The following is a 26205-nucleotide window of genomic DNA, read 5'->3' as shown; positions in this document are numbered from 1 at the left end:
ACACCCATCTCAAAAGACTAGAATAGGAATTTCTAGCCGCTGGTGTAATTTAAAATTTTCCCATACTTTGTCAGTGTTAGGCTCGGACTGAAAACTGGCATGTATCTCTCCAGATACATAGCCGGGTTTTCCCTCCAGATTTTCTGAACTCAGTGCAGTGCACAGAGATTCTGGGGACGCGGTTTGAGCCGTCACTGTTGGGACAGGGCCTGTTAGTGCCGACGAGGCAAAGATGACACCCTGATCTGCAGAAAAAATGAATCCCCCCCCCTCCCAAGGACACAGTGGGCCCCCTCACAAGCATTAGAACACAGAACATTACAGCGCAGTACAGGCCCTTCGGCCCTCAATGTTGCACCGACCTGTGAAACCACTCTAAAGCCCATCTACATTATTCCATTATCGTCCATATGTCTATCCAATGACCATTTGAATGCCCTTAGTGTTGGTGAGTCCACTACTGTTGCAGGCAGGGCATTCCACGCCCTTACTACTCTCTGAGTAAAGAACCTACCTCTGACATCTGTCCTATATCGATCTCCCCTCAATTTAAAACTATGTCCCCTCGTGCTAGACATCACCATCCGAGGAAAAAGGCTCTCACTGTCCACCCTATCCAATCCTCTGATCATCTTGTATGCCTCAATTAAGTCACCTCTTAACCTTCTTCTCTCTAACGAAAACAGCCTCAAGTCCCTCAGCATTTCCTCATAAGATCTTTTTTCCATACCAGGCAACATTCTGGTAAATCTCCTCTGCACCCTTTCCAATGCTTCCACATCCTTCCTATAATGCGGCGACCAGAATTGCACACAATTATCCAAATGCGGCCGCACCAGTTTTGTACAGCTGCAACATGACCTCATGGCTCCGAAACTCAATCCCTCTACCAATAAAAGCTAACACACCGTATGCCTTCTTAACAACCCTCTCAACCTGGGTGGCAACATTTAGGGATCTATGTACATGGACACCGAGATCTCCCTGCTCATCCACACTGCCAAGAATCTTACCATTAGCCCAGTACTCTGTCTTCCTGTTATTTCTTCCAAAATGAATCACCTCACACTTTTCTGCATTAAACTCCATTTGCCACCTCTCAGCCCAGCGCTGCAGCTTCTCTGTGTGCCTCTATAACTTGTAACATCCTTCCGCACTGTCCACAACTCCACCGACTTTAGTGTCACCTGCAAATTTACTCACCCATCCTTCTACACCCTCCTCCAGGTCATTTATAAAAATGACAAACAGCAGTGGCCCCAAAACAGATCCTTGTGGTACACCACTAGTAACTGGACTCCAGTCTGAACATTTCCCATCAACCACCATCCTGTGTCTTCTTCCAGCTAGCCAATTTCTGATCCAAACTGCTAAATCACCCTGAATCCCATGCCTCCGTATTTTCTGCAGTAGCCTACCGTGGGGAACCTTATCAAACGCTTTACTGAAATCCATATACACCACATCAACTGCTTTACCCTCATCCACCTGTTTGGTCACCTTCTCAAAGAACTCAATAAGGTTTGTGAGGCACGACCTACCCTTCACAAAACCATGTTGACTATCTCTAATCAAATTATTCCTTTCCAGATGATTATACATCCTATCTCTTATAAACCTTTCCAAGATTTTGCCCACAACAGAAGTAAGGCTCACTGGTCTATAGTTACCGTGGTTGTCTCTACTCCCCTTCTTGAACAATGGGACAGCATTTGCTATCCTCCAGTCTTCTGGCACTATTCCTGTAGACAAAGATGACTTAAAGATCAAAGCCAAAGGCTCAGCAATCTCCTCCCTAGCTTCCCAGAGAATCCTAGGATAAATCCCATCCGGCCCAGGGGACTTATCTATTTTCACACTTTACAGAATTGCTAACACCTCCTCCTTATGAACCTCAAGCCCTTCTAGTCTAGTAGCCTGAATCTCAGTATTCTCCTCGACAACATTGTCTTTTTCCTGTGTGAATACTGACAAAAAATATTCATTGAGCACCTCTCCTATCTCCTCGGACTCCAAGCACAACTTCCCACTACTGTCCTTGACTGGCCCTACTCTTACCCTAGTCATTCGTTTATTCCTGACATATCTATAGAAAGCTTTCGGGTTATCCTTGTTCCTACCTGCCAAAGACTTCTCATGTCCCCTCCTGGCTCTTCTTAGGCTCACCTGAGGAAGGAGCAGCGCTCCGAAAGCTAGTGACATCGAAACAAACATATTGGACTTTAATCTGGTGTTGTAAAACTTCTTAGTAAACCACGGTCCCCTTGCTTGACCACTTCCTCCCTGCCTGACAGGTACATACTTATCAAGGACACGCAGTAGCTGTTCCTTGAACAAGCTCCACATTTCCATTGTGCCCATCCCCTGCAGTTTTCCTCTCCACCCGATGCATCCTAAGTTTTGCCTCATCGCATCATAATTGCCTTTTCCCCAGATATAACTCTTGCCCAGCGGTATATACCTATCCCTTTCCATGACTAAAGTAAACGCAATTGAATTGTGGTCACTATCACCAAAGTGCTCACCTACCTCCAAATCTAACACCATTGGAGCGAACCCTCTGATCCACCACATATGCATTGGGGCACTCCCCCATTCCTGTCCCAGAAAACCTGCCAACGCCCTTCCCACACAGACATGTGGCTCCCCCACCCCCACCGCCCTACCTTCCCCTCGCAGGCATTAGACCCCCCTCATCATAGGCATCGGACCCTCTCCCCCTCATAGGCATTGGTGGAGCATCCCTCCAATCACAAATAAGGAGAATCCCTTAATGGGGTTGCCCAGAGTGAATGCCTGTGGCAATGCCCACGTTAGCACTGCCAGGGCACAGCCCAAACACGTTCCTCACCGCTCAGGCGCTATACTTGCCTGTGCGCACCTGACATGGTCATCCCAACTGCTTTTGAAATTCAGTCGTGATTTGCACCTGATCGCTTAAACGTATGGTGGGTGGGGAAAATTCTTTTTGGAAATCTTGCTGGTGGAAATCGCGTTTTGGGGCCCTTGTGAGAGTTAGTGGCCATGACGGGGTTTGCGCCTGTGGCTAGCACAGCCGCTAAATCACGGCCCAAGAGTCTGGCCACATATTGCAGATTTTTCCAATTTATCAACATTTTTTTTTCCAATTTATGAACATGATGAGAAATAAGGGGCTGGATTTTCTGCCCCGTCACGCCACATTTCTGTTTCACCCTGCCGGCGGGATGCTCCATTACAGCGGCTGGTTAATGGGGTTTGGGGCTGCCAATGGCGTGGGGCTGCCCCAGAATGGGAAACCCCTGGGCTGCCGGCAAAACAGAGCATCCCAAGGGTGGAGAATCCAGCTCAAGATATCAGGGGCGGGATTCTCCGTCCCGTTGCACCCATTTACTGATGCGGTGGGCCTCCGTCGGTAGTGGGATCCTCAATCTGGCAGTCAGCCAATGGAGTTTCCTATTGTCGCCACCCGCACGCCATAGGGAAATCTGCGGGCGTGAGTGCGCTGCCGGCAAAGCGGAGGATCCCACCGACAGATAATCCAGCCCAGGTCTTTTGTCTTTGGATTTTATACATTTTCAGAATGTTGATTCTTCTCAATTTGAGATTTTGTTTTGATGTCAAAGGGAATTTTTGAACTTTAGTATAATTATGTGACATAAGATATCATTCTTTCTTAGATTCACCAAGTTCCAGTGATTAAGATATTTCCAACAAACAATGAAACTATTGACTATAATGGTGAGAAAACTATATCCAGCATTATTACTAAAGGACTTGATATGTACGCTCAGATGTCACTATATCAGCCATTTGAGGTAAGAATCCAAGTTTGGAAAGAACCATGATATCTTCGCCCAAAATAATTTTTGTAAATAACAAAATATACTGGTAAATTTTCCAGGTACATAACATACTAGTAGCAGACATGTAGTTGATGCCACATAATTGTAAAGTGTTATGGGCGAGGCGTTTTCAGAACCCCAAAATGTATCATGGAGTTCAACCAACCTCTCCCTTTAATGTATTTGTTGCTTTTCCTAGCACACAGCTTGTTCCCTAGGTGTGGGATTACAATTATGGACACGTGGGTTTTTAAACACAAAACAATGTTTATTCCATGAACTCAACTTAACATCTTAAATAAACATTGGATCTCTTAACACCCCTTACTTCAAAGATAACTCAGAAAATATTGCAACAGAAAATAATTCCTTAAAATGTTCCTTCAAACTTCCAAGAGACTTAACACCTTTAATCAGAATTATGAGTTTAAATCACCCAAATGATCCAGAGATAGTCTTTTATGGCAGAGATCCAGCTCACTGCAAACACAGACACTGCAAGCTCTTTTCAAACTAACTGCAGCTCTCTGGAAACACACAGACACACACAAGCTGCTTTTTCAAACTGCAAAACTAAACTGCAAAATGGCTGATCTGACCTCAGCTCCCCCACTCTCTGGCATCACTGTTTTCTTAAAGGTATATTGCTTAAACATCCATGTCTTAAAGGTACTCTCACATGACACCTCCCCCCAAGAAAAAAAAATAAACCATCAACTGCAGGATGGTTTCATTTTTCATTTTTGCACCATCCACTAAGAAATGTATACAGTCAATATACCTTTTCGTTTTTAAAAAAAAACAACACATGCAAACAGGTATAATAATATAGTCCATTTTTCTTTGTTCTTCTTCCTCCAACCGGAATTCTTCTCGATTGACAGTCTCGTTGAACAAAGTCTCTGCACGGTCCATCCATTCCTCTACTCCTCGGCATTTCTCTTTAGAGTCAGATACTCTAGTTGAATCTGACCACAGAGACCCTTGCAATGCTTCAATACAGGAACATTGGTGATCACAGCTTTCAGGCAGTCAAATGCCTGTTAAAAGTCCGCTGTCCATTGAAATCTTTTAGGTTTCTTAAGCAATTCCATCAGTGGAGTAATCGCGCCACAAAACATTTGCACAACTGTTCGATCAAAGCCATTCATGCTAAGAAATCGCATTATTTCCCTTCGTCTTGAGGTTAACGGAAACTCCGCAAGGAAAGTGATTCGGGCTTCTCCAAATTCACTTTTGGCTAGGTTCATCACCAAACCCGATGTCGATCGAAGAACTCCTCCGATGTTTTAAATGTTCTTTCCATGTCTGGAAGTTGGAAATAAAAGCAGATTGTCCCACTTTCTCCATGCAATCCTTCAATGGTGGGACAGGATAAGAGTCCGTTCTTGTAACTGCATTCACCTTTCTATAGTCCACACACACACAACCGTTGGGTACGATCTGGTTTAGCTCCCATCACTATGGGTGAGCTCCATTGGCTGCAACCCACTTCAATTATGCCATTCTTCAGCATACTCTCAATCTCTCTGTTAACCTGTGCCAATTTTAAAAGATTAAGTCTATATGGACGTTGTTTGATAGGAACAGCATTTCCCACATCTGCATCATGTATAGCCATTTTAGTACTTCCCAATTTAACTCTACAAACTTGCTCATGTGATACCAATAACTCTTTCAGGTCAGTTCATTTTTCCTCTGGAAGGTAACTTAACAATTCATCCCAATTTTTAAGAACATCCTCATCTTACAATTTAATTTGAGGTATGTCAAATTCATAGTCATCTGGATTTGGTTCGTCACTTTGAGTTAGAATCATTAAAACCTCCTTTTTCTCTCCTTCCCTTTCAAAGTACCTTTTAAGCATATTCACATGACACACTCGGTGAGTCTTCTGGTGTTTTTACCACATAATTCACCTCACTTAATTTCCTTTCAATCTGATACGGTCCACAAAACCTAGCTTTTAAAGGCTCCCCTACCACTGGTAACAACACTAAAACTTTATCCCCACTGGCAAAGCTACGAACTTTGGATTTCTTGTCCGCTACCCGTTTCATCAAATTTTGTGCAACTTTCAAATGTTGTCTCGCCAATTCACCTGCTCTATTTAATCGTTCCCTAAAATTTGACACGTAATCCAATAGTGTAATTTCTGATTTCTCACCCACCAATTTTTCCTTAATCAATTTAAGTGGTCCTCTTACCTCATGACCAAAAATTAGTTCAAAAGGACTAAATTTGGTAGACTCATTAGGTGCATCCCTAATTGCAAACAATACGAATGGAATTCCTTTATCCCAATCCTCTGGATAATCTTGACAATACGCCCTCAACATTGTCTTCAATGTCTGATGCCACCTTTCGAACGCTCCCTGCGATTCTGGATGGTACACAGTTGACTTAAATTGTTTTATTCATAAGCTATCCATAACTTCTTTGAATAACTTTGAAGTAAAATTCATAGAATAGAATTTACAGTGCAGAAGGAGGCCATTCGGCCCATCGAGTCCGCACCGGCTCTTGGAAAGAGCACCCTACCCAATGTCAATACCTCCACCCTATCCCCATAACCCAGCAACCCCACCCAACACTAAGGGCAATTCTGGACACGAAGGGCAATTTATCATGGCCAATCCACCTAACCTGCACATCTTTGGACTGTGGGAGGAAACCGGAGCACCTGGAGGAAACCCACGCACACACTGGGAGGATGCGCAGACTCCGCACAGACAGTGACCCAAGCCGGAATCGAACCTGGGACCCTGGAGCTGTGAAGCAATTGTGCTACCCACAATGCTACCGTGCTGCCCTCATTCGTTCATTCATTCGTTCCTTGATCCGATTGAATTTCTGTGGGTAGTCCATATCTGGTAAAGAATTTAAGTAAATCCTCCACAATCCTTTTAGCTGTAATATTACGTACTGGAATGGCCTCTGGAAACCTAATAGACACATCTATTACAGTCAAAAGATATTGATTCCCACTTTTTGTTTTATGAAGCGGTCCTACACAATCGATTAGGACCCTTGTAAAAGGTTCCTCAAATGCTGGAATAGGTATTAAGGGCGCTGGTTTTATCACTGCTTGAGGTTTCCCTATCATTTGACATGTGTGACATGATTGACAAAATTTAACTACATCCTTATGTAGTCCAGGCCAATAAAAATGTTTCTGGATTTTAGCTTGAGTTTTCCTTATTCCCAAATGACCTCCCACTGGTACCTCATGTGCAACTCGCAGCACCTCCTTTTTATACCCTACCGGCAATACTACTTGATGAACTTCTGCCCACTTTTCATCCGCCTGCATATGTACAGGTCTCCATTTTCTCATCAAGACATCATTTTTACGGTAATCACACTCTGGTATACTCTCAGATTCCTCTTCCGTTTATACTTTCTGATATATCCGTTTTATTTCTACATCTTTCTATTGTAACTCCGCTAATTTTCCTGCACTAAAAATATCCGCCTCATCCTCCACCCGTTCTTGTTCTTTTTCAACCATCTGATCAAAAATCATTTCTGATAATTGCACTTCAACTTCATCTTCACTCTTTGATTTCTCCTCTTGTCTTAACCTGTGGCTTTGCGACCTTGTTACTACACAATCCGGAAAAATCCCACGATATTCGTCCTTCAACACTTCAGTTGACTGATTTTCCACTGGCTTATCAACCACAGTAGGCATCACTCCCACCTGCGATCCAGCTATATCATTACCCAAGATAAACTGTATTCCTGGACAAGATAGTTTATCTATTACTCCTACTACCACTTCACCACTCTTCACTGGACTTTCCAACCTTACCTTATATAATGGAATGCTACTCCTCTCACCCTGAATTCCACTTATCACCACCTTTTGTGGCAACATTCTTCCCAAACTACATAATTCCTCATCTCTTACCGTTAAATATTGACTAGCCCCTGTATCTCTTAAAATTGTGACTTCTTTACCTGCTCCTCCTGATACACATGAGTAAACTTTACCCACTCAGGTAAATTCTTTAAAGACATCTGGCACCTTCTTAACAATTACTTCTTGAACAGGCTGTACAATCGTTTGCACCTCCTTTGCTTCCCTTGGGCTTTCCTTTACCACTCTAACAAACCCCACTGTCTTATCCTATTTTACCACATCAGCCTTCCCAGTGCTTTTCTTCAACCACCAACACTGTAACTTTACATGGCCTAGTTTATTACAGTGAAAACATCTGAAACTTTTCATTTCTTTTCCACCCTCCTGGATTTCTTTTTTAATCTGAGGTACACTCTCTTTATTGTCTCCCATCAGATCACCTTTACCTTTACCACTTGAGTATTTCTCATGTCCCCAGTTTCTATCCCTCACCGGCTGAAACTGATGTCGGAAACCAATCTTTGATTTATGAACTAATTCATAATCATCTGCCATTTCCGCTGCTAATCTCGCAGTTTTAACCCTCTGTTCTTCCACATGAGTTCTCACTACATCAGGAATTGAATTTTTAAACTCCTCCAAAAGTATAATTTCTCTGAGAGCTTCATATGTTTCGTCTATTTTCAAAGCCCTTATCCACCTATCAAAATTACTCTGTTTGAGCCTTTCAAACTCCATGTATGTTTGACCAAATTCTTTCCTTAAATTTCTAAACCTTTGTCTGTAAGGCTTCAGGCACTAGCTCATATGCACTTAAGATGAATTTCTTCACCTCCCCATACGTTCCAGATACCTCCTCCGGTAGTGATGCAAACACTTCACTAGCTCTACCTACCAGCTTTGTTTGAATCAGTAACACCCACATGTCCTGTGGCCACTTCATTTGTTTAGCTACCTTCTCAAATGAAATGAAAAAGGCTTCCACTTCCTTCTCGTCAAACCTTGGCAATGCTTGGACATAATTAAATAGATTCCCACCAAGCCTTCGACTATGACGCTCTTTCTCACTATCCTCATCACTATCATCCAACTGTACGTTTCCCTTTACGTCTGCCAATTTTAACTGATTGTCATGTTTCATGGCCATTTTCTGAAGTTCAAACTCCCTCTCTTTATCTTTTTCCCAGATCTGTATCTCCCTTTCTTTTTCTTTTTGTTCTGCTAGGGCAATTCTTTCTTTTCTCCTTTCTTCTCTCTCCTTCTCTTTTTCCTCTCTCTCTCTTTCTCTTTTTTTTCCCTCGCTCTCTCGTTCTCTTTCTTTTTCCTCTCTCTCACTCTCGTACTCAAGCCGCTTTAATTCTTTCTCATGTTCCATTTGTTTAATTTGCAACTGAATTTTTGCCATTTCCAATGAGTCAAACTCTATCTCAGACAACTTTAAATGCTTAACCACCGCCATAATTACCTGACCTTTTCGCATTTTGTCAGGTAATGTTAACTGCAATGTTCTTGCCAAATCTAACAGTCTGCTTTTCGTTTCAGTCCGTAAAGTACTATGTGCGACATTCTCCACCCCCAAAAACCCCTGAGCCTCTGAAAGAGTCATTGTTGACAACACTCTCCCCACTTAAACTAAAATACCACACCGGAAAAGCAACAATCCTTCACTGTCTTTAAGTTCACAAAAGCCAATCCAATAGATAGACTTTTATCCCACTCGAACCCCCAATTGTTATGGGCGAGGCGTTTTCAGAACCCCAAAATGTATCATGGAGTTCAACCAACCTCTCCCTTTAATGTATTTGTTGCTTTTCCTAGCACACGGCGTGTTCCCGAGGTGTGGGATTACAATTATGGACACGTGGATTTTTAAACACAAAACAATGTTTATTCCATGAACTCAACTTAACATCTAAAATAAACATTGGATCTCTTAACACCCCTTACTTCAAAGATAACTCAGACAATATTGCAACAGTAAATAATTCCTTAAAATGTTCCTTCAAACTTCCAAGAGACTTAACATCTTTAAACAGAATCACATCAGGTTAAAGGCTTTACTATTATGAGTTTAAATCACCCAAATGATCCAGAGATAGTCTTTCATGGCAGAGATCCAGCTCACTGCAAACACAGACACTAAGCTCTTTTCAAACTAACTGCAGCTCTCTGGAAACACACAGACACACACAAGCTGCTTTTTCAAACTGCAAAACTAAACTGCAAAATGGCTGACCTGACCTCAGCTCCACCCACTCTCTGACATCACTGTTTTCTTAAAGGTACATTGCTTAAACATCCATGTCTTAAAGGTACTCTTACATGACAAAAGTTTAAATTGAACAGCAGAAGTAACTTAAATGGAATCATTTATTTGTACATTAGAAGAGATGGTGGCATAGTAGTATTGTCACTGAATTAGTAATCCAGAGCCCAGGGCACCTGGGTTCAAATCCCACCAAGGTAGATAGTTCAATTTGAATTTGATTAAAAATCTGATGATCATTATGTAGAACCGAACAGAAGAGACAAAAGGAACACATGGTAAGGTAGAAATGGGTAACTGATTTATTTCGGTGTACACAAAATAAGGAAACTACTACTCCTCTCCTGAAGGGCCACCCTCATCAGAGTTTTTATACAGAGTAGTTTCCTCTTGTTAAGGGAAAACCCCAGCCCAAAGACCGGGGGAGTTCATACTCAGCTGTGTAAGGGGGAAATCGAATGGAGCACAGTCCTTGGCATCCAAGGAGGTATTAATACCTGAAACCACTGTCAATTGTCATAAAAATCCATCTGATACACTAATATCCTTTACGGAAGGAAATCTGCCATCTCTCATCTGGCCTACATGTGATTGACTCTAAGATACCCCCTGAAATGTATTAGTAAGCCACTCAGTTCAAGGGCAATTAGGGATGAGCAATAAATGCTAGTTTAGCTAGTGACATGCACATCCAATGAATTAAAGAAACATTGGGGTTCTGTCCTTTATAACCAGTGTACAATATACCAATCCATAGAAGCATTGACTTCCTGCAGTGCAGAAGGAGGCCATTCTGCCAATCGAGTCTGCACCTACCTTCTGAAGAAGCATGCTGCCTAAGCCCACAGCCCTATCCCCACAATCCCACAACCCCACCTAACCTGCACATCGTTGGACACCAAGGGACAAACCACCATCAGAGACTTTTGAGCAGTTCTTCTAGAACTGAAAGGTCAACAAAAGCTTCAAAGGAATTTGTTATGGTAATTTAGCAAAATAATTCAAATGCTTCCAGACTCTGTTTCAGCCATAAAAGAAACAGATCTCAAGCTAGAGCAATTTATAAGTGAATATTCCTCAACAGGGACTAGCAACTGTTGTTGATGTGACAGTACCAATCATGTTTTGAAAATATAATCACTAAATTCCAAATAATCTCCATTATAATAAATTTTGTGTGGTTACCAGGCTTTGGGTTAAAATGTCATGTGTAAGGGTAACAAACAGTGATGGGTGGGATTCTTTGTTGGCCGACGCCAAAATTGCGAAACACGTTTGGGCGGAGAATCGGTCATGAAATCAAAATCGTGGCGGGCGGCCGGGCACACGCCAGAACGCCATGCTCCAGTGCCTCAACATCGATGTTGATGTGTTCTACTCCGCATGTACAGTAAACACCATTCACATATCATTAGTCCTCCCCGATTCTCCGCCTCCCTTTGGGGGGAATTCCCGATGGCAAGTTTCACTTGGCAATGCAGGCTCACCACCTGTGATGTAACACAGACCCTTGGAGAGGGGAAGAGTGGTCGGGGAGAGGGTGGTGTGATGGCGAGGGGAGAGGGCAGTTAGGGGAGGCGAGGGAGTTCAGCTGATGCCGCAGCCTCATCCTAGGAGACTGGAGATGATGCGGGCCTCCCTAGACCTCCATGCATGATGGATCCTTGCCGCCCACCTGTCCTCCATCCTCTGGCTCCTCTTTGGGATCATCCTCCAGCCCCTCCTGGTCTGCCACCTTTTCCTCATAAGAGGCCCCATATCTCTTTGCCTGCTCCTCCTCCTCCAACATGTTGCCCTGCAGCCGTGCCAGATTGTGGAGGCCACGGCAGAATACCACAAAGCGGGTGACCCGCTGGGGGGTGTATTGCAGGATACCGGAAGAGCGTTCAAGGCATTAGAACCGCATCTTGAGCAGCCAGATGCAGCGCTCAATTTCAGAACAGATGGCAACATGAGCCTCATTATATTGGGCCTCTGTCTCAGGCCTCCGCCCTGGCATCATCAGCCATGTCCTCAGCAGATATCCCTTGTCCCACGTAAACAAACCCGCCATGCTGGGGTGATCCTCAAGACACCGGGGATCTCTGAGTACTCTAGCATGTAGCTGTCACACACACTGTTAGGGTAGTACGCACATGTGCATGATTCCGAGGCAGTGGTTGCACAGATCTGAACATTCAGGGTATGGATCCCTTTCCTGTGATTATTGGGCACTCCCTGATCCCAGGTGCTCGCAGGCCGATATGTGTGTCAGCGTTTGTCCCCTGGACTTGGGGCATCCTGGCAATAGCAACAAATTCTGCTGCCCAGGCATCTTGATGGGCGTAGTCCAGCTCAAAGGTGATATAATCTGATGCACGGGCATACAGAACATCCGTCACCTCCCAAATGTACCTTTGGACTGATGATTGAGATATTCCACACAGGTCTCTGCTCGAGCCCTGGAATGACCTGGTGGAATAGAAGTTTAGGGCTGCAGGGATGTTGGGACTCTTGCTTTACCTTCTTCTAATAAGACTCAATTGTCCGGTTGATTGGAGGTGTCGAAAATACAACTTTATTGCTCATTATTCACTTTAATACACTTGCATAAGAACTGAATCAAAACTTAGAAACAAAATATCAAACAATGCATAAATGGGTCAAATAGATGGCAAAGAAGCATTAAACATAAATGCATAAATAAATCACTTTAAAACAAATGGATAGATGAGTCAAGAATTCAGGAAGGCAAAAATTCAGGAACAAGATGTTGGCCACAAGCTCCTACTTTTAAGGAAATCCTTATCCCTGGTCTAATCCCTCATTTATTCTCAGCTGAGACCTCCTGGTTTGTTCAAATGGATGTCTGTTACTTTAGAGGATGATTTATTAATCAAACATTGGCCATTACTTAAGATTGACTGGTGTCCATCAAAGTTAGCTCAGCATCTACATGCACAGTTGCATGAAAATAGGTTTCTCACCGCACCGTTTGCCGTAAACTTTATTGTAACTAATTAGTTGATACGTTCTTATTTCTGAATACAAAGAAATACAATAGGTAATTCATTATCTGAAACAATGACTGTATTCTCACAGACATGGTACTTTTAATAATTTCATTCTTTAGCTGTGCATTCAATTAGCAACTAAAACCATTAATAAATCAATAATTTATCAAGGGACCTTCACGGCCACATGGAGCAGGTAGCCGCCTCCTCCTCCACGAGGTGCCATGTTCGCGAGGACATGTGCCGCACTGTCAGAGACAGAGCTTTTTGCAGCATATGCTGTCCATCAGCTCATGGAAGGACCAACGTCTGATCACCTTAGGCCGTCGCTGGCCTCAACTTCTGGCTCTCTCCTCAGCCTGGTGGGTGGCATCTGCTCGCCTTGGGCAGCCTCTGCAGGATCCACACCAACAAACATAGTTTTTTCTGGAAAGAATTGGAGAAGGAGAGAGACCGGCAATCAGTTAGGGCTTCCATACCGGGACCCTTAAATCCTCCAGGCCGCCACCACCCTTCCATGACTGTCCTGCCTTCTCTGAGTACCATCCAGCAAGCCAGTTATGCTGGAAAACCTTACTCTGCACACTCACCTCCGGTCACATCAGGAATCCCTAGACCCTATACCCCAGACCTCTGCCATTAGGGAGGTATGCTCAGCTGCCCTCTAAAACTTCAGACACTTAACCTTTGGCCAAGAGGATCCTCATTGGTGAAGCCCTCTGATCTTTAGTGTTTGATTGTTGGCAGCTGCCTCTATGGTGCTGACGTTCATAGATTTCAAGCACACTGTACAGGCATCAAACGTTGCTGGACATGCAGTACGTTAATTATCCTCTCAGACATGGCACCTGTGCCTTCAAGGAGGCACTTGAGAAGTCAGGAGTGTGAAGTGCTCTCACAACTGATGAGGCTAATTCCTCATTTGAAATATCCTTCAGCTGTGAAACTAGAGGATTCTCACAGTCAAAGGGGGTGAAATTGGCTTTCAGGAGAGAAGCTGCATCATGGCTCTGTCTTGGGTGAGGTTGGTAGGACAGACGAGGTGCAGCAGTGGTCGCCCCTGGTATAGATCTCCAAAATATTTAAAGATATGTTGAAGGCCTCACAGACGCAAAGCCCCTCAGGGCCTCAGTATTATATTATATTTCAGTAAGTTAACTTGGGATTTGGTGGGAGGATTGTAAAACTAGCAAGACATTAAATAGATGAACATCAATTGGGACTGTTTGTCCAATTTCACTCTTCGTTACATCCTCTGTGCCTTTGCCAGGCCGTAATGGAGCCTAAAATCAACCTTGTGATTCTGGTTGGGAAAGTATTCCATATATCCATTGCTCTGCAGAGTTTTTGTTTATATAATGTCAAGTTTTCTTGTGTCTTCTAGCTTTATGACTGCATTAAATTCAACTAGTTTGCAGCTATATTTGTCTATACCTCTGTGTTCTCTATGATGAAAATAATCTGTTTTCTAGGATGAAAATAGTTTCAGTTCTTTGAGACGCTGTTCATGAGACTTAGAACTCTTAGTCCTGAACCATCTCTGAAATTATTTTCTAAAATCACTCATGCCATCAATACAATTGAAGGCTGGGTACCCATACATTGGAGAACAATTTGCCCATCTTTAAATTTTTGGAATTATTTCCTTCAAAAATCCTCTAGAAATGCCCATTTGAAGAGATTGATGTTGAATCTCTGAGAATCATCTGAAATTGGTAAAACGATTACAGAATTGTGAAATGCAAAGTAGACCATCTCTTTTTATAACTGTTTTATATCCTTTTTATTATTACAGATACAACATCAGCATTGAGGAAATCAAAACTCTTAACATAAATTTTTTAAATGTCTTGCTTTTTTTTAGCAAATGGTCAGTGAAGCTGTTTTGAAGGCAACATGTGATCATCAGTTACTGTGTATTATTGCTGCACTGCCAAACATTTCTGACACAGGTATATTATCCCATGAAATTATATTAAATTTGGGGTTTGTATATCATTTTTTAGTTAAGATTATGTTTTACTATTTAATGAAACTTTCCTGTTGCCAGGGTCTAGTGGCAGAAGTGATTATCTGACCTTACTGGTGAAAATGGCAGACAAATACAGAAAGAAAAAATGGGGGTGAGTAATGTCCACCAGGATTTTTTTTTAGTTGAGGAATAGTAGGGGTCTACAGTGAGAACAATATTAATATACATTTTCATGCCTGTTGAAAGGACTCATTACCAAGATGATCTTGTCCATTTTTGGTCAATAACTCTGTGATTTAAAATCGATTACATTTTTCTCCGGTAGTGTAGTGAGAATTCTTGTCACTGGACTTGTAATCCAGATGCGCAAAACGTGGCAGATGGTGGAATTTGAATTCAATTAATAAAATCTCAGCAATATTGACAATGAAACCATTCTTGATTGTCATAAAAAAACATTTGGTCCACTAATTTCCTTTAGGGAAGGAAATCTGCTGTCGTTGCTTTAGAATTTTGTGGATTGTGTCAGCCTCTGTGGTGAATTTTGTCACAGCTGTCAAAACGTGAGCTGTTTATGAGGATACAACTAATTCCTTACAAAATTCCAGATCTGACCTCCAATCCCACAAGACATTATATTGTATAATAATCTATTATATGGCACCTTGTTCATATCTTTGAAAAAATTCAAGTGTGCAATTTTTATCCATCAAACTAGTAATTTAACCAGGTTGCTATTACATGGACCTGTTTTCCAGAAACAATATTGTAAGTCTCTAATAACCCCGTCACAGTTAAGATCACTTACTGAGTATCACCATGATTTGTTCTAACAACTTTTCCTGAACTGACATCAAACTAATGGGTTATGGTTTTCCAATTCTGATCTATTAAACTTTTTGAATATCAGTACAAAATGAGCCTCCTTCCAGATTGTAGGAACATTCTTGGACTCCAAAATTGAATATAAAACCAAGGGCTCACAGAGCATTCATCACAATTGTTTGAGCAAACTTGGAGGAATGCCATCTGAACCAAAAATTTGTTCTGACTTGAGATCATTCTTTGAGCTTCGAAAACCTTTATAGCCTTCAATTAAATTTGAAGCTATGTTCGCATGGATATTTACTATTTGTGAAGATGATTACGGTCATTGGGTAAAGAAAATGTTTTGTGTTGTTGTATAACTTAGTGTGGCAACACCATTTTGTTCCCATTTTAGCTGGTTGTGGACAGAATCTGGAGCTCAGCCAAAACTAGAAAGTGCTTTAGGTATTGGAGACCTGATGTATCCTGCCATAATAGCCATTGATGCAAGAAGAAGAAAGAAAGTACTCTTGAAGGGTTCATTCAGTGAACCTGGACTAGCTGAGTTTTTTAGGTAAAATCTAAACCTTTATATTAAGTATGTTTTCAGATTGCTTTAATCACATTTGTGTTCAGTTTTGGGTGCCCTACCTTAGAAAGGATTTCAAAGTCTTCGAGAAGGATGTAAAGACATTTAGCAAGGTGATACCAAGAATCACAAGTGTATTCATGTAAAGAGCAAAGAAACTGGGAGTGCTGTTATTAGCATATTAAACATTAAGAGGAATTCTGACAGATGTGCTTAAAGTTATTAGAGGGTTTTGTAAGGTAAATCTTTTTAAAAAATATATTCAGAGTACCCAATTATTTTTTTCCAATTAAGGGGCAATTTAGCGTGGTCAATCCACCTACCCTGCACATCTTTGGGTTGTGGGAGTGAGACCCATGCAGACACAGGTAAAATGTGCACACGGAATTTGTAAGGTAAATTGGGGAAAACTGTTTTCACTGACCAGTGAGTAGATGATGTAAATGTAAGGGATAATTATCAAAGTAAAGTCGGAAATTAGGAGGGTATTTTTTAATGCAGAGGGTAGTTAAACAATGTTCCTTGTCCAGGGACTATGTAACAACACACATAATCAGCAGACACTCTTCCCCTTGTTTGTATTCCTCCCTCTCCCAATTTGTTTCACCCTCCCACCACAGTTTTCTCTGTTCTTACAATTTGTGTTTCTTTCATTCTCACTCCCAAATTGATTCTCTTTCCCTCTCAGTTTTTGGTACCCTTTCTTTCCCTCCCTTCCCAAGTGTCTCTCTTCTCCATTTTGTGTTTCTCTCTTACTAAAATCAGAACTCATTAGGAAGACTTTTATGATCCCCTGCCACCTGGTTTGCAGGCATTGGGGGAGGCTGTGTGAAAGTCCCTGGATAACCTTCCCACCACCCTCCCGCCCTCCCCAACTGGTCTTCAAGGACTGATTGAGGCCTAGGGCAACCTGCCTGACTGCATTCACCTGGTTCTTGACCCCAACAGAATCTGGGGACTGATTATAGTCCCAGTCTTGGCCGCAGCTGCCGTTGCAGATTTGAGGGCTATTCTCTGAGATGGATCTTTCACAATAATGAAGGTTAAATGGCTTGGGGATGTGATCCCCACAGTGGTGGCGGAAAATTCCTGCCCATGGTGTTTCCAGGTGATTTTCATTGGCCCTGCTGCCACCATCCTCACAACTGGCCAGAATAGCAGGGTGACCAATAGAGCTCAGTCAGTGCAGATTGGCTGCAAGCCATATGAGCTGGCCTACTGCACATGCATACATTCTGTGCTTACAAAGACCTTTCCTTATGAATTACACGCAGTTGTGCTGAAGATACCAATTCTGGGACATCCCGGAAAAAAAACAAGAGGGTTGGGAACGTTAGAAGAGGAGTTAGCCATTCACCTCCGCGAGCCTATTCCGACTTTTCAGTTAAATCATCTCCAATCTGTACTTCATCCCATTTACTCGTTCATGAGCACACCCCTCAATATCCGTTCCTATTAAAAATCTATCAATTTCAATCAAATTGTTTGTAGAAACAATGGCCGTAAAATATTTCCCAAAATCCTGTCTTAAGGCTATTAAAATTATATTGTTCAATTTTTAAAACTAAATAAGATGTATAAAATGCAAAGAAGTGTACTGAATATTTTATTTTTATTTAACAGTAGGAATGGAATGTGATGGATTGTATATTTTGATTGTGAAGTACATAAAAAAAGAATTACGAAGTTGTTCCCTTTAGTAAAGTAACAACTGTATTTTAATCATTACTGATGTATAGAAGACTTTCTATGGGACATGTTTCCAGAACGCCAATAGGTGATGTTTTACCTAAATTCAAAACAGTGAAACACTGGGAGGCAAAGGAGGAAGATGTAAGTTGTTTATATTTATTTAGGATTTATAGATATGGAACTGGTTAAAGATTTATTACTTTAAAATGAGAATGGAGCATTATTTGTCTTTGAGCCTGTAATTACCAAACGTAATTATAATATTCCAAACATTGCAATAGATGCAATCTATTCATAGGGTTTCATTTGCATTCAAGTGAGGATACCCTCAAATGACATACCTTCAAAAACACATACTTCATGGTAACAACTTACAAAGAGCAGACACTTGCAAATCACAAATTACAGATCATTTTCAATGTATCAAACCCGATTTACTTGGTGTATTTTGCACCTCACAATTCAGGCACAATTTGGTATCATGCTGTAAAATGTTCAAAATACCGTACTTATATGAGTCAGATGGCCATCACACTTGCAGTGATTACTGATCCTTTCGTGTTGGCCACAACAAATAGACCATCACATTTCACAAGCTGTTTATCTCCTGGTTATAGTGGTGTTGCTCTGAATTTCATGTTTCACTCAGAATTTGTTTTCATTCAATCTCTCTATTCTTGATTGTGTTCACGTTGATCATTGGCACCACGGGGCAGCTCAGGAAGATGTGTTAGTATAGCATGTGCAAAGATGAATGTAGCTGGAGGTAGTTCCGACATCTTAAGAGAATCATGAAGATTTATCATTGTGTTTGCTTAACATGGCAAACACTGATGCTCAAACCATGTGTTTAATGTTTTTTTAATATTCTTCCTCAGGATTTGGGTGTCGCTGGCTAGGCTAGCATTTATTGCCCATTCCTAATTGCCCTTGAAAAGATGGTGGTGAGCCGCCTCTTGAACTGCTGCAGTTTGGAGGGGAACTAACTCTACCATTTCCCTAAGGAGTGGTTAGGTTTGACAATTCCCTGAAAAACGTCATGGGCAGGATTCTCCGGTCTCCGAGGCCAAAATCGCGTTTGGCGATCGGACGGAGAATCCCCATTGGCGCCGAAATTGGGGGGGGGGGGGCAGGCGCCGCTTTTGCAATACTCTGCCTCCTCCAAAACAGGGTGAGCTTTGTCCGGCTGGCGTAAATTAGAGTAGGTACTTACCGGCGGGACCTGGTTGCGCGGGCGGCCTCTGGCGTCCTCGGGGGGGGGGCACGGGGGGATCTAGCCCCGGGAGGTGCCCCCACGGTGGCCTGGCCCGCGATGGGGGCCCACCGATCCGTGGGCGGGCACTCTATTCTTCTGCGTCGGCCGCTGTGGTCCTCCGCCATGGCCGACGTGGATATGACTCCCCCGCCCTGTGCATGCGCTGGGATGACGCCAGCACACGCTGCCGCTCCCGCACATGCGTCAACTCGCGCCGGCCGGCGGAAGCCCTTCGGCGCCGGTTGGCATGGCGCCAAGCCCCTTTCCCGCCAACCGGCGCGGCGCAAACCACCTCGGGCGGGCCTAGCCCCTGAAGGTGTAGAGGATTCCGCACCTTTGGGGCGGCCCGACGCCGGAGTGGTTCACGCCACTACTCGGCGCCGGAGTTGCCCGCCCCGCCGATTCCCGCAGAATCCCGCCCTTGATGTGAACAATATTTGTTTGTAGATGTGTTCTAAATCACATCTTTTCATTTTGTGAACGTCATAGGCATTTTCAACACCTCGGGCAGGATTCTCTGTTTGGGAGATTATGGGCTGGATTTTCCACTGTCGGAATTCTCCATTTTGCCGGCACCCTGGGGGTTTCCCGTCGGTGTGGGGGTGCCCAACAATGGGAAACCCCATTGACCAGCCGGCAAAACGGAGAATCCCGACGGCGTGCCGCACCAGAAATCAGGTGCGGCGGGACAAAGAAATCCGCCCTATGTTCTCCTGCCGGTGGTAAATTGCAATCGGCTTATGATTTCCCGGGGAGTGGGAAACGGTGAACAATTCAGTATTCCTTGCCATGCGCAAATTTATGCATGATGTCGAATATGAGCAGATAGTGAGGTATCACGGCCGGCCACTGCTCCCCACCCCCATCCCCCCCGCTTCGCAAAGCAGACCCCCAGCTCCCCATTACCTGGATTTCCCCCCCCACCCTCAAGTACCACATCAAAGAGAAGTAAATGCATTCCAAGCCTTAAGTGCATTCCAATCAGTCAAGCGTATGATTGCAGGGCACTTACCTCTCTTTGATGTGGTCAATGTTTGTAAACCTGAGGAAGGAGCAGTGCTCCGAAAGGTAGTGATTTGAAACAAACCTGTTGGACTTTAACCTGGTGTTGTAAGACTTCTTACTGTGCTCACCCCAGTCCAACGCCGACATCTCCACATCAATGTTTGTAAACATTCGGGTTTCATCACTTATTCCACTGAACTGTGAAGGAAGATGAATGAATCAAAGCTGCAGATGGCTTTTGAAGCTGTCAATCACAGACCGCACTGGAAAGCAATGACTAGCTTCCAGCTAATGGATCTATGTGAAGCAAATGCAGGTCACAGCTGTTCTTCCTCAGGAATGGACATATGGAGCTTCAAGCTAAGTGTTACAGCTCTCATTCTTTTCACTGCTCCTGTCTGGACTTCTATCTAGCTTCCAGACAGGGGTCTATTTTCTTGGGGAGTGGGTGGGGGAGGCAATTGGGAGGGGGGGTTCTGTCGGGGGAGTTTGTGCAGGGACTCCCTTTAGACATGGAGACCCTGTAGGGACATGGACCCACTGAGGGTGGGTCCCCCTATGACAGGGATCCCTGGGGGTGAGCCTTCCTATGTCAGGGGTCTGCCAAAGACAGGGGTCCCTGAGAGGGGGGTCTCCCTATTATAGGCGTCCCTGAGTCTCTCTATTACAGGTATCCCTGCGGAGTCCTATTACAGGGATCCCAAGGAGGTGGCGTGTGGGGCAGGCAGTGCATTGTGAGGGGAGTGACCATCGGCTGGTGCGGTCGGTGACTCCCGGGCACCGGGAGAATGCGGCATCAAATAGGCCACGCATATGGGCACACTGTTGCTTCACAGCACCAGAATCCCAGGTTCGATTCAAGGCTTGGGTCACTGTCTGTGCGGAGTCTGCACATTCTCCCCGTCTGCATGGGTTTCCTCCGGGTGCTCCGGTTTCCTTCCACAAGTCCTGAAAGATGTGCTTGTTAGGTAATTTGGACATTCTGAATTCACCTGAACAGGCACCGGAATATGGCGACTGGGGGATTTTCACAGTAATTTCATTGCAGAGTTCATATAACATATACTTGTGGCAATAATAAAGATTATTATTATTTAAATGAGCCGAATATTATTATTTGGATCAAGCTCAGCAAGAGCGTGATTTACCCGGGCGCAACACAATGGTAGAATCATGCCCATTAGGTAAAGAAACATTCACTGGCCTTGATCACCTATGTGAGACCATATTGGACTTCTTGCGACACTGCTGCCCAGGTCCTCAGGTCCACCTTTCTGAGGATGTTTTTGATAGTCACCTTTCTGAGGATGTCCTTGAGGGTCTCCTATCTTCCATGGAACCATGATGTTTCACCTGCTGTCCAACTGTACCACTAATGCCTCCAGCACCACATCTGTTTTGTGGAACCCTCTATCTGCCTGCTGTTCAATTTGCAACTCTCTACATTTCAGCAATATGTATTGTGCACTTTTAAGGTAAAGCCTGCTTTGATGATGAGCAGGCTGATTGGATCACACAATGACAAACAGGACTGCTCGCTGGCCTGCTGTGTGCAGAAGCTGTAGACAGTTTGGAGGAGTGGACAAAGCATTGAAACAGCTCAGGCCAACACTACTAACATATTAATGAGGTGGATACATGAACTGGGCAGTGTCCACCTCTTTCTGCATTGGTGAGGGCAGATCACAAATTGTCACCCCGCTGCCCAACAATCAGGATAACCCAACTTTTAGTTTTGAGGACCTAGATCTTTGGGGTCTTACTTTAAAAAGACTCACAGGCACACAAAGGCATCATGGAGGGTCTGAGACAGATAATAATCTTTATTAGTGTCACAAGTAGGCTTACATTAGCACTGCAATGAAGTTAGATAGCCTTCATGCTGCTGTAATTTCCATACATGTACTGCATTGGAGAAGTTTTGTGGCGCAGTGGACATCATCCCTGGCCTCTGGGCCAGAAACTTCAGGTTCAAGTCCCCATCCAAGACTTGATGCGCGCGGCGGGGGTGGGGGGGGGCGGGGGCGGTTCATAACACAGCTAAATGTGTTGCGTATTAACCTGAAAATCCTCCCAACGCACTCCAAATGGGAGGGATTCCTGGTCTGCCATGTGATGAAAAGAACATTAGAGCCTTTACCATAACTCATAAATCCAAACTCCAATATGCATGTAAATGTGCATGTTGTCACAGCAACTCAAACTCCTGAGTGAACTGTAACACAACCACTTTGGAGGTGAGTGCATCTTCTGTGAGCAACTAATTCTACCACAATTCAGTACATCTTGTAGATTAAATAAAGCTATGATGCATCTGATTTACACCCAAGTCCCTTTCCCCTAATACCAGATCCACACCATTTTTGTATCAAAAACAGAATTAGTTTTAGCCTCCACATATTAGAAGTAAAAGTTGGTGCTATGTGCACTCCTAGATGGGCCAGGTTCTGGGCAGTGATCATCCCAACAAGAGAGAATCTACCAAGTCCCTTTGACAATTAACAGATTATCATTGCTGAATTCCCCGCCATCAAAGATGTGGGGTCACCATTGAACAAAAATGTAATTAAAGCAGTCATATATATAGTGTATCTGCAAGAGCAGAGGCTGCGATTTCTGCAGTGAGTATCTAATCTGATCTCCAAAACCTGTCCATGAATAAATGAATAATAAAACGAGAACAGATCTTTCCAGGAGAAAGAGACTGAGTTCTCATTGATTTTGTAGCTAATTGTGTCTGAACAATCTGAGATGAGAGTAAACAGATCCTGGATTATGTTGTCAAATCAGTTAAATTCAAATCTCTAGAGGTCTTGTTGAAACTATGCAGTGTCCTGATCAGGCTGCAGCTGGTGTTCAGTGTGTAGTCTCGTTGCTGCAACAGAAGAAGTCAATTTTAAGGAACTTTAAAGGCAGTGCAGAGGAAAACTATACCAATCTCCACTTGAGGGAAGAACTATTAGGAAACCATAGAACTTCACAGAACGGAAGGAGACCATTTGGCCCAATGTGTCGGAGCCAGCCGACAAATATCCATCTAACCTAATCCTACCTTCTAACTCTTGGTCGATAGCCTTGAAGATTACTGCACTTCCAAGTGCATATCCAAATACTTTTTTGAAATTTTAAATGCTATGAGGGTTTCTGCCTCAGGTAGTGAGTTTCAAATCCTCACCACCTGCTGGGTGAAAATATTTCTCTTTAATTCCCTCCAAATTTCCACCTCTTACCTTAAATCTCTGACTCCTGATTATGAATGCCCCACCAGTGCGAATAGGCCTTCCTATCCAGTCTATCTAGACCACTCATAATATTACACACTTCAATTAGGTCTCCCTTCAGCTTCCTCTGTTGCACAGAAAGAAACTGTAGCCTATCCCCAACTAAAATTCACCAGTCCAGGTAACAACCTTGTAAATCTCTTTTAGTGCAATCACCGGCAGGATTTAACAGGAAGAAAAGATTCCCATTTTGGGCATGTTTAGGTGGGTGTGTCTTGGTGCCTGCAGCCACGAGAACAGCCCCGTTATCAAACTGGACTTTTTTTGGCCTCAGCGAGGAATGCCCCACTGAGGCCGCGCTTACCTTCATTTCCTGCACTAACGAGGTCAGCTGTCAGCGTTGCCCCACCCTGTCTCCATTTTTTAAAGGATGCGTCTAGCATGGCTGGAATTTGTGGTTACCGCAGATGGGGGGCCTTGGGGGACATTTTGGTTAGCCGGAAGAGCTGTCTTAGTTGGCCCCACGTTTTCAGTGTGGCCGCACCACTGGGCTAGATGTGTATTACATCGAGGGAGATGGGAGTGCTGCCATGGCCAGGGCCCAGAGAGTCGTTCCCTTGCAGGAGGCCTCCTCCATCCGCACCCATTCCAAGTTAGGTTTGTGCACCCATCCCCTCACTCTTTCCGCTGTTGCTGCCGAGTGGTAGTATTGTAGGCTTGGCGGTGCCAGGCATCCCTTGATTTTACTCCTTTGCAGTTTTGATTTGAGGACTCTTGGATTCTTGCACCCCGACACAAACGCCATAATTACGCTATCTACATTTTGGAAGAAGGCCTTGGAGATGAAGATCGGTATGGACCTAAACAGGAAGAGGAACCTTAACAGCACATTTAATTTGATCGTCTTCACTCCCTGCTAGGGAGAGTGGGAGTGCACCCCACCTCTGTAGGTCCTTTTTGATTTCCTCCACCAGGCTGGTCAGGTTCCACTTGTGGATCTGTGTCCAGTGCTTGACTATTTGGATCCACAGGTATCGGAATCTATTTTTGGCTATTTTAAACAGGAGCCACTCCAGCTCTGTCCCTCCCCCATTTGGGTTCACTGGGAAGGCCTCACTCTTGTCCAGGTTGAGATGGTAACCTGAGAAGGTTCCGAACTCTTTCAGGATCTGCATGGTTGCTTTGATTCCTTCTTGTGGCTTTGAGACATACAGGAGCAGGTCATCCGCATAGCATGAAACTCTGTGCTCTCTGTCTCCTCTTTGGATGCCCATCCAGCTTTTTGCATCCCGCAAGGCTATTGCCAGGGGTTCAATTGCTAGTACGAACAGGAGCAGGGACAATGGGCATCCCTGCCTTGTGCCTCCTTGTAGCTGGAAGTATTCAGAGCTGGTGGTGTTAGTTTGAACGCTCGCCTTGGGAGCATTGTACAGGAGTCTCACCCAGGCGGTGAATCCAGCTCCTAGCTCAAACTGTTCCAGTATCTCGAGGAGGTACTTCCATTCGACTAGGGGGAAGGCCATATTGGACTTGGTGCTCGGCAACGAACCGGGCCAGGTGTCAATTGGCTCGGTGGGAGAGCATTTCGGTGACAGTGACCACAACTCCTTGACCTTTACTGCAGTCATGGAGAGGGATAGGAACAGACAGTATGGGAAGGTATTTAATTGGGGGAGGGGAAATTATACTGCTATTAGACAGGAGCTGAGGAGCATAAAGTGGGAACAATTGTTCTTGGGGAAATGCACAACAGTAATGTGGGGGTTGTTTAAGGAGTACTTGCTGCGAGTGCTGGATAGTTTTGTCCCACTGCGACGTGGAAGGGATGGTAAGGTGAAGGAGCCTTGGATGACAAGAGAAGTGGAGCTCCTAGTCAAGAGGAAGAAGGAAGCTTACGTAAGGTTGAGAAAGCAAGGATCTGACTCGGCTCCAGAGGGTTACAAGGTAGCCAGGAAGGAGCTCAAAAATGGATTGAGGAAAGCTAGAAGGGGGCATGAAAAAGCCCTGACGGGAAGAATTAGGGAAAACCCCAAGGCGTTCTACATTTATATGAGAAATAAGAGGATGATCAAAGTGAGAGTAGGGCCGATTAGGGATAGTGGAGGGAACTTGTGCCTAGAGTCTGAGGAGATAGGGGAGGCCCTAAATGAATATTTTGCTTCAGTATTCACTAGAGAGAGTGACCTTGTTGCTCATGAGACCAGTGTGAACCAGGTTAATAGACTCGAACAGGTTGATATTAAGAAGGAGGATGTGCTGGAAATTTTGAAAAGCATCAGGATAGATAAGTCCCCAGGGCCTGACGGGATATACCCAAGGTTACTACGGGAAGCGAGGGAGGAGATTGCTGCGCCATTGGCAATGATCTTTGCATCCTCACTCTCCACTGGAGTAGTACCGGATTGGACGGAGACGAATGTTGTTCCCCTGTTCAAGAAAGTGAATAAGGAAATCCCTGGGAATTACAGACCCATCAATCTTACGTCTGTGGTGAGCAAAATATTGAAAAAGATTCTGAGAGACAGGATTTATGATTATTTCGAAAAACATAGTTTGATTAAAGATAGTCAGCATGGCTTTGTGAGGGGAAGGCCATGCCTCACAAGCCTCATTGAATTCTTTGAGGATGTGACAAGACACATTGATGAAGGTCGGGCAGTGGATGTGGTGTATATGGATTTCAGTAAGGCATTTGATAAGGGTCCCCATAGTAGGC

The 26205-nt window shown here is 43.9% G+C and overlaps 1 protein-coding gene across 3 annotated transcripts in view; it reads left to right on the top strand.

Annotated features, from left to right (window-relative positions):
- The window catches only part of LOC140410548 (protein disulfide-isomerase A6-like), a 121339-nt gene that overhangs the window by 87273 nt on the left and 7861 nt on the right, over positions 1-26205 (top strand). For 2 of the 3 annotated variants that reach the window (XM_072498784.1, XM_072498781.1), the window contains exons 8-12: positions 3660-3797; positions 14813-14900; positions 14999-15071; positions 16143-16301; positions 18056-18149. In XM_072498784.1, the coding sequence (XP_072354885.1) occupies positions 3660-3797; positions 14813-14900; positions 14999-15071; positions 16143-16301; positions 18056-18149 (552 nt within the window). The remainder of the gene's footprint in view (positions 1-3659; positions 3798-14812; positions 14901-14998; positions 15072-16142; positions 16302-18055; positions 18150-26205) is intronic. The other variant, XM_072498782.1, reaches the window with a different exon arrangement.

This window comes from Scyliorhinus torazame, chromosome 4, assembly GCF_047496885.1.
Source record: "Scyliorhinus torazame isolate Kashiwa2021f chromosome 4, sScyTor2.1, whole genome shotgun sequence".
Taxonomy (NCBI): domain Eukaryota; kingdom Metazoa; phylum Chordata; class Chondrichthyes; order Carcharhiniformes; family Scyliorhinidae; genus Scyliorhinus; species Scyliorhinus torazame.
The sequence above is the reverse complement of the archived record's forward strand: the minus strand, read 5'-3'. Positions and strand labels throughout refer to the sequence as shown.